The sequence below is a fragment of the Pundamilia nyererei genome, unplaced genomic scaffold, assembly GCF_000239375.1.
Source record: "Pundamilia nyererei isolate P.nyererei 1_Seehausen unplaced genomic scaffold, PunNye1.0 scaffold00002, whole genome shotgun sequence".
In the NCBI taxonomy this organism is placed as follows: Eukaryota; Metazoa; Chordata; class Actinopteri; order Cichliformes; family Cichlidae; genus Pundamilia; species Pundamilia nyererei.
The window spans coordinates 3,450,104-3,465,840 of NW_005187403.1; the positions used below are offsets into that span (position 1 = coordinate 3,450,104).

General features: G+C 40.7%; 1 protein-coding gene across 1 annotated transcript; it reads right to left on the reverse strand.

The window, feature by feature from the left end:
* Positions 1-12,277: 12,277 nt before the first annotated feature.
* Positions 12,278-14,193, reverse strand: foxd1 (forkhead box D1). The gene has a single exon (XM_005720175.1). It carries the CDS (start codon positions 13,926-13,928, stop codon positions 12,876-12,878), a length of 1,053 nt encoding a protein of 350 aa, XP_005720232.1. The 5' UTR covers positions 13,929-14,193; the 3' UTR covers positions 12,278-12,875.
* Positions 14,194-15,737: the final 1,544 nt, after the last annotated feature.

The window sequence follows — 15,737 nt, forward strand, 5'->3', positions numbered from 1 at the left end:
TCTCATTGTGTTCCATGGGTGGGACTCATTACTCTTTGGAAATATGTTGAAATGTCAAATGGAGCATTGTAACATGTGCTTAATGTTGTGAAAGGGTCTATTTTAACTCAAACCATGTTCTTCCCCTCAATCTAACAATCTTGCTGCCTAAAAGCATCCACGTTAAAAAGGAACTGAAACAACTTACAGTAAATGTTTGTACCTCTCATACCATTTATATGCTGCTATTATTTACTCATGGACGTGCCCCTTCTCACATCTTTCTTACACAAAGTATTTCTATTAATTATGCAAAACTCTAGTCAACATTATATTGAAGAACCAAGAAACAAACACAGTGCAAATTGTGGACAGAAGCTCACAGGCTAAAAAAAGAGGTGGGTCAGAAGAGGGGGATGATCCGATTGTTTATTGCAATATTTCCACATTTTCAGCCTAAAGACCATCATGAATTTGAAGATTCTTTCCCTTAAGACATCACCAACCTTGTTCCTCTCTTTGTCTAATCCTGCACGTACAACTTTAATGATCTCAGCTGTAAAAACAGAACACGTACGCATCTCCTCCTCCTTGCCCTGTCCTACAGCGGGTCCCTGGAGGCCGGTTTTGGTGAGGGGGAGTTTGCAGGGATTTTAGGGTGGGGGGGGGATCCAGATGCGTGGTTCCAAGGAAGCTAAATAACTTCAAGGTTCACTTGGTTAAGCGCTGTAAGACATACTTCAGCACTTCCTCGCTTTCTCCCTCTTGCTCTCTGTGGGTGCGCCTCAACTGTATGTTTCTCTAAGGCAGTGTGAGAGAGTGAAAGTTTGTGTTATTCTTCAGTGCATATCAATCCTTCTGCATTTATGCGGCCAAAAGGTGTCTCGTTGAAGGAAAGAAAACCCAGAATCAGGTGCATGGTAACACCATTTTAGGGAAAGAAGAAGAAAAACAAACACATAGAGAAGAGTTGAATAGAAATGCTATTGTGTATGAGTGTGAGCGGAGCAGTTAAACGCTTCCATTGCTCTTGCTTTCTCGCTCCTCCTGCCCCTCAGGCTCCATAAAATGGCAGTGGATAGCAGTCTGTCCCTGCGGAGCATCACTAGGATAAACACACACTCATGAATGGCCTGCATTGAACCAGGGCTGAAAGGAGATGCAGGGGAATATAGAGGTCACAAGAGGACCCCTCCTACTGGGGAGAGGTCACCACACTGACCGCCCTCATAGCACCACCACGCAGAAAGCCAAAAACCAGGAGGATAAATTCTTTGGTGAACACCTCCAATGCCATCAAGCCTGGTTCCCTCCAGCCCTCCCTCCTGCATCCCTAAAGAGAGAATTGATAGCCATACGAATCCCCCAGCTCTGCTACTGAGAGACTGATTATTTGTTTAGACTGGGAAAGTCATTAAGTATTAAAGACAGAGTATCAATCTGTCAGGCTCTTTAACAGCCAGCTTGTGCTACACTGAAAGAGAACTGAGCTAAAAACAATGAAGATTCTCCTATGTGTCGCTAAATAAAGTGGATTGTGATTAAATGATGAATTGCTTTCTTCAGCGAGATCAAGAACAAACGTGCAGTTTATAGTCAGCTGCTAACATGGAGGTAATGTGGCAGGAGAAGATGAATGTGTTTGACAACTGAAACTTCAGGCTTATTTTGTTTGCGTTCCCATACTTCCTGTTTTAGCCTGGGCAGAACTGCCGCTCAAGTTTTTGTGCTGCTTGACTGATACCGTGCACTCTCAAATCTGTATGGACACGGGAGTGTAAAGAATTATATTAGCTCCAGAGGTGCTGACAGGATTTCTCTTTTTAGGCTAGCTGTTTCCCCCGCTTCTCATAGCGTTTCTGTCTCATGTGAATTAAGTTAAATTCAGTTAAAGCTTCAAACCGCCAGACACTATATAATAATTTGAGATGTTCTAAAAGTCTATATAACACTGTTTTATAGGCCACTGAATGCAACATCACAACTTGGGTAATGACTAAAAAGCCCAAATGTTTTATTAGAATTTTTAGTATGGTGCCATGAAAAACTATTTGCCCTCTTCCTGATGGTGATTTTGCATATTCAAATCATTATAACATTATTCAAAGATAACCTGTTTGGATGGAAAATGTGTTTAGAAAGGCATTTCTCTAGGCTTTGAGAGCCCGGTGGACAGCAAAATGTCTTTTTTGCAGACATTATCTGCAAATAGAGGGAACAGTGGTGAAACTTCACAGGAGTGGCTGACCTACCAAAACTCCTCCCAGAGCACATTAGTGATTCATTCAGGAGGTCACAAAAGAACCCAAAACAACATCTAAAGAGCTTCAGGCTTCTCTTGTCTCAGTTATGGTCAGTGTTCATGATTCAACGATAGGAAAGAGACTGGGCAAAAATGGCATCCATCAGGAGAGTTCAAGGAAACAAAACTCTGCTGACCAAAAAGAACACAAAGGCTCGTCTCACATTCGCCAAAAAACATCTTGATGGTCCCCAAGACTTTAAGGAAAGTATTCCATGGACTGATGAGACAAAAGTTGAACTTTTGGGAAGGTTTGTGTCCTGTTATATCTGACATAAAACTATAAAAAGAACATCATACCAACAGTTAAACACAGTGGTGATAGTGGTGTTTCAGGACCTGGACAATTTGCAGTAATTGATGGAACCATGAATTGTGCTCTCTAAAAAAAAATCCTGAAAGAGAATGTCTGGTATAGGTTTGTGCCTTCAAGCTCAAAGCCGCTTGGCTTATGCAGCAGGATAATGATCCAGACACACCAACAAATCCACCTCTGAATGGATTCAAAAAACAAAATTAAGGTTTTGGAGTGACCTGCTCAAGTCCAAACTTCAGTTAGGTTAAGATGCTTTGTCATAACCTTAAACAGGCCATTCAAAACCATTTGAAACCCTCCAATGCAACTGAATTGAATTCTGCAAAGAACAGTGGAACAAAATTCCTCCCCAGTGATGTGAAAGCCTCATTACCAGTTATCGCAAATGTTCAATTGCAGTTCTTGCTGCCAAGGGTGACACAACCAGTTATTAAGTTTAGCAAGCAATTACTTTTTCACATTTGCCCAGATCGGTTGGGAAAACTTCTTTCCATTAATAAATAAAATTGCCTTTTAAATACAGCATTTTGTATTTACTCTGGTAATCTTTGCCTAATGTTGAAATTTGCTTGACGGTCTTAAACATTTAAGTGTGACAAATATAAAAAAGACTAAAAAAATCAAGAAGAAGGCAAATACTTTTTTCGTGGCACTGTAGGTCATAGATGCACAAAGTTTGCTGCAGCTGCTTAACACGTGATGATGAGCATGAAGTCACATTTTGACAACAAGTAGACTGCCCAAAATTTCACTAACTTAACAGAGAAATGGCCTTTTCTATATTTTAAAGAACCAGTTCCAGCTCTATCTTTACCTCATGGCTGATTGTTAATACAACTTTCTGATTTCTGCATAAGAAAGCCATTTATGCATTTTAATAGTCTGAAATGTAAACTCCAGTCTAAAACTACCCAGTTTAAGGGTGGCCAAAGACGGTGTGAGAGAACTGATGAAGTATGTTCAGGAGAAGGAGCCCCACGGCTGAATAATGACCAGCGTTTAGATGCAAAGATTTATAGATGCTTGTTATGTGACGTCCTACTGCCACCTAACCAGCGCTGTATTTCACCCCTTCTCATCAGTACACAGTAACTCTATCCCTTCTGGTGACGGGCAGAGAAATGGAAGCATGCTGATCTGTGTAACATATGTGCTCGTGCTGGGTGGAGACCCCGTCCTGGACCCCCTACTGCCTTGTTCCACCTGAGTGCAGAGTGACGAGAGAGGATGGAGAGATCAAAAAGAGGAGACCGGAGCAGCCAATGAATCAATTAGGCTACTGTGAAAACGGCAAGAGAGGCCACAGCTGTTAGAGCTGCTGCTACTGCTGAATCTCGGCCTCCATGCAGTATGCTTCAGTGTCATTCTGGGCTCTTTGATACCTTTAAAACTAGAATAAAGCTGCACTTTTTATTACTTAATGCATCATGGGTTCCTTCAGATGACCTTCAGGACATGAAATAAGATGCTTTTATTCTTTTTAAAGCCATTTTACTGTCTCACTTCTAATCACATTTCCAAACTATTTTTATCTGTCACCTGGTTTCTTTGCTTTTACAGCAAGAGCTCACCATGTAATCCAGCTTTGTTTAAAGTTTCCACATATATTATTGTTAGATGTTTGAGTTGGCTACACGAGCTGCAGAGCTGTACATGAATCAGTAAAAAATAAACAGTCACTGAAGACCATCCAGGGCATCGTTTGAGGAACTGCCTCAGGCCAAAGAAACAAATACAGACGTCAGATGTTGTTTTCTTAGGCTTCACATACAATAGACCATAATTAGTGAAACGTTGCATATGTTCAGCAAAGCCCACCCGAAATATTATTAGAGGAAGATGAGGACATGTCACAGTGTTTATATTATGCATAGATATAGATTGTAGTAATTCTTTTTTTAATAGAAAAGAAATGAGGCATATGCAGAGAGCTGCATATAATACGAGTATGTAAGAATGCCTGACCAAATACACAAAAATCTTTCACTGAACTTATACATTCCATGTGTTAATTAAAAGTGTATTTTTTCATATGTAGTTTTCATATATTTGACAAGCAATAATATCACAAGTGAAGTCCACAGTTCAGATGAGAAATATTCTAGAAATATTCATATATGCACCTGCATGTGTCTCTTTGTGAGACAGATGGCTTGTCCGGTGTTCACCCCTCCTCCTACTCCATAATATCAGCGTCGGGCTCCGAGTGTATGTGGTCCAGGTTGGACAAGCTGTTAAAACAATGCATGGATGGATATCCATTCTTCCATTTCCCTCAAAATACATTTTGAGTTCAAATATTAATTTGTAAACTCTTTCAGGGTGTTAAATCAACCAAATTCCAAAACACGATAAGAGCATGACCTCTGTGTCTTCAGTGCTCTGAATGCCACTAGAATACATTACTCAGCCACATTTAAAACACTGACACCTTCTTGAAGTGCTTATGATTAATTCTAATGGAAGGTCTTTTGGTAATACTGTGCACATGGATGTTACTATATAACAAACTGAATGTTGTTGGAAATCACCACATAACTCCCAGACCAGGCAAAATGTTAGCGATGATTTCTCCAGCAGGACAGTGTGTCCAACTACACTCACAAACAGTTCAAGGAGCACAAGGACGCACACAAGCCCTGTAAAAGCCCTCCAAACTCCTTGGATTCAAATCCAATTATCTATCCATGGGATGTACCCGAACAAGCTAGTTACAGGGAGGGACCTACAGAACCCAGAGGATCGGCTCCAAACATCACGATGCCAAACAATACCTCAGTGACCCAATTTCCATGTCCCAAAAGGTCAGAACAGGTGACCAACACAACATGAGGTGGTTTTAATATTGTGTATGATTACTGTATATCCTCTGTGTCACTGTTTATAACCTGTTGTGTGTACAGCTTAGAAATACAAATTCATACAAATGAAAGTAATTAGTAGCTGGTAATTAGTGCCTTTGACCAGTGGCCATGCCATCAGCATGTTACTGACAGAGTAACTTAAGTGATTCCTGGTAAAAGAGATATTTTGCTGTTTGGAGAAGACCGCTTGTATAATGATCGCACTGAATTACCATTATTTGATGGTGGTAATTAGTCTTGGTTTTCGCATTTAGGAGTGCGTGTGCACAGAGGGTATGTGGGAGTGTAAAAGCCACTTTTCCAGCTTAGCCATGTACGAGAGGGCAAAATGGAATCATAAGTGAGGCACTCTAAGCATTGGAGATAAAACATGTGGACCCCTCCCTCCCCCAGAGTAACTGTAGATTCAAATGGGATACAGAAAGCAAGTTGAGATTATGATAATTCAGTAAACACACAAGATGGACCTCTCTCACTGCTTTGTGAACTGTTGCACTTTGTGTGAATTGAGTAGCAGTGCAGATTTTTTATTTAATTTTTTTGCCCTGATCGAGTGTATTTAGCTTACATTAGCGGCAAAACTACATTAGGATTCAGATGGTAAATTTAGCCTGCACTAACACAAGAAGTAGATGTCGGTAGTCTAGATGTCAGTAAGTCTGCTGAGCTCTGAATATGTATTCAGTTACCAGCCAGTGGAGCCACCAGAAATGGTTGAATTGACCACCCTGAAGCACAGGGGTTGCTGGACACCCCCTACGGTGAAGCTATACTTTGATAGAGGCTCCTGAAAATGTTGTGACGGAGCACAGGAAGTTCCTGCTGCCTTGGGAGGAAATATCAAATAAAACAGAATTTTTTTTCCTACTTTGGTGTGATCTTGCCATTCAAAAAAATTCATGGGAGTTTTAACACTGGCGCAAAGATCAGAACCGAATACGGCATTTATGCCCTTTCATTCCCCTGTTTTAGAGAATCAAACCTGTGGAAGAAAAAGAAGGCAAAGGAAAAAGATTTGGTTAAAACTTTTCTTGAATTTCATAAAGATTTCGGAAAAGTTCTCTAAGATGATTATATTTCATTGATACGAGACACCTGAAAGCTGTTTGCGCACCCATGCATAAGCTGTGTTGATGCTCAATCTTTTGCTCTTACCGAGTTGTGATTTTGAAGACCTTTAACAAATAAAGAATATGCCTTTTTAAGGGAACTTCCGACCATAAAACCATGAAGTGTGTGATCAGGGAATCAGAGCTCAGACTCTTAATATGTTGCAGGGAATGATAATTTAATGTGGCATACATTTCAGCAAGGACCGTATCCATGAGTTGCAGGGCTTGTGTGTTTGTACCCTAACATCTCTGGATCTAATTGTGGGGTTGATCCATTGCTGTGTGAGAATAGCACGTCTGTCAAATGCTTAGGCAGATTTGGGCAGACCTCCAAAAGCTTGAGAAGATACGGCGACACAGAGAGGGGTGCGGTGACTTGAATCAACCACTTAAATATTCAGCTCCAGCGTCTCCCTGTTCCTCTTAGAGATCTAAGGCATCTGCCTTATAGACACTTTGTGGTTGAGTCAATGAAGCTAGAGCTAGAAAGGAGGATGGAAGGAAAAGATATGTAGAAACTGAGGAAAATGATCTGGGGAGGAGATTTAGACAAGAAGCTAAGGAGCAAATGGTCCTCCTACATGTGTGGCTTCCAGTTTTAATGTGTCTTTTCTTTTCTTTCTTTCTTTTGAGTGACAAGGCCATCATAGCTGCAAAATCAATGACATGATGCAGAAAACGAGGACTGAAAGTTCAAACTCAAAGTTTGAATTACACCCCACCTGCTAAATTTACCCCTTCCACCAATTTACACACATGCATATACAAAAGTGCAGGATGTAGATGAACAAAAAATGTTGGGATATTTTGCTGTGTGCAGCGGCAGACTGTGTTTAGAGGCAGGTTCTGCTCAGAGGAAATGTTTGGGGTCTGCCTTGTGTCAGCTGCAGCCATTGGTGTGGATTACCTGTGGGCGTCATGATGATGAAGGGGCTTCTGGAGCTCGGTGAAGTGTTTATGACCAAAAGGCGTTGTTGCATGTAACTAATCAGGCCTGACGCTGGTAGGCGAGCAATGCTTCTTTGGAAGTACCCTTTGAAAGGCAATGCAACGATGCTTAATGATGTGTAGGATGCAAACCGTCAGCGGATGTTGCAGTGACATCACACAGCTGCTGGACTCAGAGGTATTTGGAATGACCAAGATTGGAGACTTGGCGGAGATGCTGGGGGTAGCCAATTTTTGTTCTATTTATTGTTGTAACCTAAGTAGGAGAAGTCTAGGTAACCTCTGTACTTTATTTCAAGTGGACAGAATAATAAATCCTGCTGCAACAAATGGTTTGTTTCAAGCCGCCTGTTATTTTATCATCACATTCTGCACAAGCGTGATGGATAAGCTACGGATCCTAGTTGTTTGCACGAGTGGATAACATGCCAAAGCAAACACGTGCAGTACTTAAAAAAGAAAAAAGAAAAGAAAGTGAAAAATGCGGTGAGAGGCAGGCAACATAATTCTGCAGCAGATCCCGGATCGGTGGGTTCACACTGAGGTGAGACAGGCAAGATGTAGAACAAATAAAAACACCCCTGAAAAGTCTTCAGCTAAATAAATTATGTGCAAGGACTTGTAAGCTTGCACTTCATGAAGTGGTGAAAGCTCAGAGTTCCTCCCTGGCCTGTCTGGAGCGACGTGGCCTGGAGCCAGAGTCTTTAATTCCTCTGTCAAACAGCACCTCATGCATCTCTATAGCTGTTACTGTAACTGAAAGTCTCATCGTGTGTGCTCATCACTGGATTTTCACCACCAATTTGGATCTGTAGGATGGCATCAAAAGAGCTTAAAAAATTATAAAAAGCTTTGTTCTGCTGAAAGAAAGAAAGAAAGAAAGAAAGAAAGAAAGAAAGAAAGAAAGAAAGAAAGAAAGAAAGAAAGAAAGAAAGAAAGAAAGAAAGAAACGATGTCATTACAAAAGGGGAAAAGCAGAATTTCTCCCAAAGCCACTCTTGTGTAGCAGGTCCTTGCAATTCTGAGCAGCCTCTAATTAGGGTAGTATTCAGGGGTGGCATTAGTTCCCAAACTTTTTAATGGGGTGGAAAGCGGAGCTCCTTTTAGAGAGAGTGGATAAGTGTAGCCACTGTGCCATACACTGAATAGCAGATGGAGAGATTCTGCACCTCCTGGGAGGTATTCACTTTTTTTTTACATTGCTCCTTAAACTCCCCACTTTTCCAACCAATCTTATTTTTAATTTTTTTGTTTTTGTTTTTGTATTTTACTTAGTTTTTTTTATACACATCTGTCTTCACATCTGCAGATACCACAAGCTTCAGGCAAGTTGTTCTTAGAATTTCGAAAACATAATTTAACGATCAAGAGTCGAAATTGAGTTTCACACTTTCACATTTACTGTGATGTTGATCACAAAGTGTGTCCTTTTTCTACATTTTCTAATAAATGGTTTCTTCATTTTCCTTCATTTATATCAGATGCTAAATAAAAATCTAATGAAATCTTGTAAATACTTAATTTAATATCTGAAAAACTTAAAACAAATGTTTTATGTGCTTTTAATTCAGAATCTTTAATGATTCTTTTAATCAGCATATTTTCCTTATTTCTTTCTTTATTTTTTGGCATTTAACATAAATAGAAACTGGTAGAAGACAGTCTTTCTAATATATTGTCTTATAGAGGTTAACAACGTCTTTTTTTAACGTTTTTTTTTAAAACATAATTACAAAATAGTGATAGAGGTGATTTTTACTATATGGAAACACACACATACACGCGTTAACAACGTTCTTTCCCTCATTGACGACAAAAGACTTCTGGCAAGGCTTCACGCAGATGGGATATAAATAATTTCACATTTTACAAATTAAAACATGAAAAACATGAAAAACATGACTCTATATACATACATACATATATATATGTATATATAGTTTGAACTTTTTTTTTTATTTTTTGATATAAACTTTGTTATTATTTTTAAGCAAATGACAAAATGCTTCTTACATTCCGTTTAGATAATTAATAATAATTAATAAAGGCCTCTTGAATATTATCATACGCTTATATTTTTCTCTTTCCAACTGTTCTGTCGTGTCTGTTTTATTTTGTACGGTTGCAAAACACATTTTATCCCAATACAACTGACTATGAATCCTATTTTACATCAGGTTTTCACCTCAAATCCATTCGATATGACCTTTCAGAGTAGCTGTGCTGCACTCTCTTGTTTGTGTGTGTGTGTGTGTGTGTGTGTGTGTGTGTGTGTGTGTGTGTGTGTGTGTGTGTGTGTGCTTAGTCTGCTGTCTGAAATGTCGAGGTTAAGAGTGAGCGAAATAACTTATTGGTCATCTTAAACAGAAGTCGTTAAGTGTCCTTACTTTCTTTGAATTATAGATTATTAGCACTGCGCTGAATGGCTTTTACGCATGTTCCCAAAGTTTTAGTGTCTTTTATGGGCTGAGTGTTTTTGCTTTATCCCCTCTCCTCATGACCTGTGACCCCCAAGTATCGGCTGCTAAACTGAGCTTCAGTCATGCTCACGGAGGCTGATGACCACATGATCCGTGACATTTCGTGAAAAGACCCTTCTTTAACACAACTGCAGGACTGTGTGCTGCTGTTGCAGATCATCGCAAAACATTCATTGAGATCATTTCTGAGTTCGGCTATTTGATCCACAAAATAAGCTTTACAAAACGTTTCTCTCTCTCTCTCTCTTAAGCGATTCAACTATTCTTTTTCTCCCGAAGAGTATCACTATCAATTACTTTTCTTTTTTTCTTTTTTTCTTTTACATAGACAGCAAACTTTCTGATCAGTCTCTTACGCTTTCTTTTATATATTATTTGGCATTTTTATTATTATGGCGGCACTGGAGCCAAAGTAGTGAGTTAGCAACAGAAGTTTCTAGTGTTTTAAAAAAAAAAATCATTATTCTGCTTAACATCGTAAAATTTAATTTTCAATTTAACGCGTAGATATTAATTTTTCATGAACTACCTTAACCAGGAAAATCAGTGCACACTTTACTATTAGATAAATAGATATATTACCATCTGGCGTCTTTATGTAGCAGCTTCTCTTGAGATGCACTGTATTTTTGACATAACTGGCAAAATTATACTCATGTATATATTACCATATATATATGTGTATATCTGTAATATTATCGTAATTAAAACAGTGTCGTTTTTCAAGTATAGTGCCCTGAATACAAGGATAAATTCTTCCTATGAATGCAATTTCTAAATTATAACGGAGCCCTGTTGCATAGTTTGGATTCACTCTTAGTCTCTAAAAGAAGAACTCTTAACGTTAATCGGCAGAGCAAATGTGCAGAGAAACTATGTTAAAAAAGAACAGCAGCTTAACTGTAGTGAGTTTAGTATTATTCAAATAAAATCCTGTAGAATAGAGATGTCTAATGTCAAACACGGCGTGCAGACCCATGAGAAGGAAACTCAAACACACATTTGGTGTAAAAATCTGCTTTGAATACCCGGATATTATATATATATTACAGGCCGTATACAGATGCTATTTAAACCCTGTAGGCTAGGCCTTAATTACAAGCCACTGCTCAGCAGACACAATCTCGAGTACATGCGTTATTATAATGTTTTGCATCACGTTCATCTCTTCATTTTCGCTGTGTAACCTCCTGTATTTGTAAACAAGCCCACACAGTACAATTGACCTCCTTCCCTGCTATAGTCACTCTCACTCTCCAGAGTGTAAGCGCGTGCGTGTACCTTTTTCTCTCATTGCGTGTTACATCATCACGCAATAGCTGTTCTCTCGTGGCCTAGTGAACTGGCTCTAAGCGCTGCACCAATTTAGCCATTCTACTACACACACGCACACACACGTTGCTTTGAATAAAGGGAGGCAAACGCACTTACAGTCACGGAAGCAGCAGGGCTGTACAGTACAGGCAACATTATGAAAGCTTATAAAAATTTTAAAAAGCACAGCTCCGACAGACACAGCATCACGACAGCGCAGGTGCTTGGGAAGGCTTTTTCTTCTTTCCTTTCAAGTGTCAAATTAAATTACCTGTGTATTTAAAAACAACACAGTCTGCTTGGATCCATGTGTTAGTGGGTTCTTGCGTGTGGGGCAAATAAAGTTGCATTAAGACTGTCAAACACTGAAAACGGTGAGTGGATTAAAGGTGATTCTAACCTCCGAAACATCGTGAGCGCTGTTGACTTCAGGAGCAACATTTCATTTTTCTCTCGGGTCTAATACGAGCAGATAATGAAATTCTGGATGAGTAGTGTTTGCTCAAGAGCCCAGGCCGCCTGTCGACACCAGCACCGGGATAATCGCTGAGCTGAAGCAGGCAGAAATACAGCCCCTGTCTCACCCCTCCGACACACTCCTGTCCGCTCACTGTAATTACGAGGATGAGTGTGAAAGAGGTCAGATGGACACGCAGGCCCTGTGTGCGCATGTTCCAAAGGGCACAGCAATGACTTTAGAGTGCAGTCAGATTTAATGCATTTGTAAATATTATCAGACTGGCACGCACATGTGTGTGTGTGTTATAAAGAGTTGTGTGTGTTTCTTAAAGCCATTCAGTGGTTACTATATTTGGATCATACAGTTATAGTTAACACATCCGCAGTGTAAAGACACAACAACATCAGCAACACGTCTGTTTCAACAGTAACCGCCAAGAAAGCTCAACATCAATTCATAAATTTATTTCCAAACAAATTGCTTTTTTTCTTCTTTTTTTGCAAAACGAAATTTATTCTTGTTGGAAAAAAACAAAACAATAAACTGTGTAAAAATATCACACTTGAATTACACAATACTTGCCAAAAATGTACAAGGTTTAATTACTGAAATAAACACTGCATATTATTATAAATGTATGACTTTGCTCTGCGTTTCTCTTTAATACAAACATCAAATCAAAACCTTCAAAAAAGGTCGCTTTGATTGGCTGATAGAAAACATTGATGTGTTTGACACAAATACATTATAAGCCTGTTTCAGACACGTGATCGTTTGTAACCTGTCCGTTATCCTGAGACGCCTTTATACAGTGACTGAAAACGAATCACTTCATGGTAGGGAAAAAAAGGCTGGAAAGTTAAATTCGTGGTCGAAAGTCTGATTCACACCGAAATAAACAAACAAAAATAATGAACATAAATATATCTTCATGAACAGCATGAATATATAGGCACAAATAGTGTTCTGCATGTCCATCATTCAGCTGCGTGCTAGCAAAACAAACATACAAAAATAATCCTACCTTCAAAGAGGGGCGTTTTTGTTTAGGTTGCTGTCTCTTTTTTTTAAGTGTCTTGAAAAGTTTGGAGTTAAGACATTTAACAGGCGCTAGTGCCGCTGACAACTCTGCTCGGAAAGTTTTCAACCGGATGTAAAACAGCTCCAGGATGTATGGTCTGCGGCTGGCTGGTCACTGCAGGCCCCAGAGAGGACGGTAAGACTGGGACAACGACAGGAGAAGTCCTGGAGGGGCTAAGAGACCCTCCGATGATGCTCTCTATGGAGAAGGGGGACCGCTGCACCGGGGAGCTCGATTTCTGGACCGGTGATGTTGCCTGCACGCCGGCTGAGCCCAGACTGGAGCTGAGCTGGGGATAAAATCTACTTCTGGTTAAGTCCGTGGTAGTGCTGGTGGGCATCAGGGACGGTGCAGGGATAATGGTCCCCGAGTGTGAGTGTGAATGCCTCGGGTGCTGCTGCTGCTGCTGCTGGAAAGCAAAAAGCGCAGAGTGTGCGTGGTAGGACTGGAGCTGGATGCCGTATCCCCCGCAGCCGTACGGTCCGTAGCCATAGGCAGCGGCCGCGGGTAGAAAAGTGTTGTGCTCGCGCAGCAGGTCTTGAGTCTGCTGCCGCTTGAAGCGTTTCCTCCGCCTCAGAAAGCTTCCGTTGTCAAACATATCAGCCGACTCCGGGTCCAAAGTCCAGTAGTTGCCTTTCCCTGGGTTCCCGGGCTCCCTCGGTATCTTAACGAAGCAATCATTGAGGGATAGGTTGTGCCTGATGGAGTTCTGCCAGGCCGGGAACTTCTCCCTGTAGTACGGGAAGCGGTTGCTGATGAAGTCGCAGATCTCGCTGAGAGTGAGCCTCTTTTTGGGACTCTGAAGAATGGCCATGGTGATTAAGGCGATGTAGGAGTAAGGTGGCTTCACCAGGGTGTTCTTGCCCGCCGGCTTGTAGGTATCCCTTGAAGAGGTGGAGCTGTCCAGGCACGGAGGTGGAGAGCCGGCCAGGAGGATACCGTCGTGCATCTGCGCTACTTCATCCACGTAGGAGCGCGTCTGGCTGTCTCCATCCTCGCCTTCTCCGACCACGTCTATGTCGGTCTCTTCCGAAAGGATGGAGGCATCCGACATCTCTGAGCTCAGAGTCATGGCTCACGCACGGCCGTGCCCCTCCGACGCCAGATGAGGAAGACCGTGAGATGCACAAGCTGTCCCTTTCCTCCCTCTTCAGCAACTCGTATGAGGAGGGGGAGAGGAGAGGAGCACGCTTCGCCACCGGTGAGAATTATCCCTCCGTTTTGTCGCTATTTCCATATGTTTACAGGCTGTTTCCTTTTTCCAAAAAAAAAATCAACAACTATGAGGAGCGACCCCCGTCGATGGCAGGCTGAGAAACTGTGCTGTGAAACCTGCAAAAGGGCCAAACCTGAATCAAACAAGGGGCGGACCTTCTCGCGGTATTTATACTGCTGCTCTGATCACATGGCGAGGAAACGTCACCACGGCGAATGAAAAGAGAGGAACAAATTCAATCACAAAAAAGGGACTGAAAATGAGCTATGAGTGTTTTTATGGAAAAAAAAAAAAGTTTGGTGTGGCCTGCATCCTTTTTAGTGGCCATTCACGGTGGCCTACACTCCACACATAACCAATCTAAAGCTTTTATTCCACGCAATGTTTTCAACATTTTTTTAAAAAATCTTTAGAAAAGTCTAATTGGTGGTGTGGTCGTTGAAGGATCCGAGAGGATATTTTGACAAGCATTTTTTTTTCTTTGTTGAACTTTGTTAAGTTACCGAATGACATAAATTATTGGAGGCAACATCTGGATTTTTAATTTCCAAACAAACTACGCAGCGATGTATATATAAAATCATAAAGGCGTGAAATACACGCCCCCCACCCACGATATTTACATTTCTTATCAGACAGCCTTTGTCAGAGTCTGCTGCACCATACTCAGGCAGCTCGGTTTGCGTGATCCGGTAGTTATCTAGATTATCCGCGAGCCATTTGCAATGGAAAAGAGTCAGCTGTTAACTCGAATCAGTCACCGGTCACGCATGCAAGGCACAGAAAGAAGGCCGTGCCGTGCGTCTGGAGCACGTTGCACTGTGTGTGTACGTGTATCTGTGCCTGTGTTTGGACATTATTTGGCATTTTCAACATTTTCACTGAATTGCGGCAATTAGGTGTTTTTTTAATCAAAATTTATTTTAATGTATTTATTTTTTATACTGTTTATTAGATCAAAATTATCAATCGGCCTGCGTTTTAGGAAGCAGTATAAACACGTGATAAAAATGGTGTCAATAAAGTTAAAATTTTCAGAAGCTGCAGAATTTGTGTAAGCCAATTAAAACCCACGGTAATATATATTATACTTCTAACCTAATTGTTCTCCTTGCAGATACAGTTTGACTCTACCAGCATATAGTTTAGTTTATATTATTTGTTTCTTACTTCGGGGGAGCTGCAGTAAACCAAGTCAAGATGAATATGTCTGGCTTATTAAAATATGAATATCGAAGGACTGTGTTTTACGTGCCGCCCGACTTTACCGCCATATGTGACAGTTTACAAGTTGTCACCCTGCCACACTTACCCATTTTTATAGGAAACAACAGCAGACGTGACAAATAACTAAAAACAAAGCACGCACATTTAACAAAACAGCCTTTTAAATTATTTAGTTAATTTAATTTGACTTTTAAATATTTTTCTAAATTAAAAAAAGGAAGTCATCACTCAGGTTTTAATAAAGGCAGCTGACTTTTAAATGCAATTTCCACTTGGGGTATAAACGTGTGCTTCATTAAGTCTGACAGATGCTTAGGTCCTGTGTAGGACCTCTCGAACCTTTTAGACGTTCCCATTTGTCTAACGCCATCTAGTGGTGAACTTGTTTCACAATTAACAAAACACTACCGGTCTACCTCCTCCAAGGATTCAAGCTCC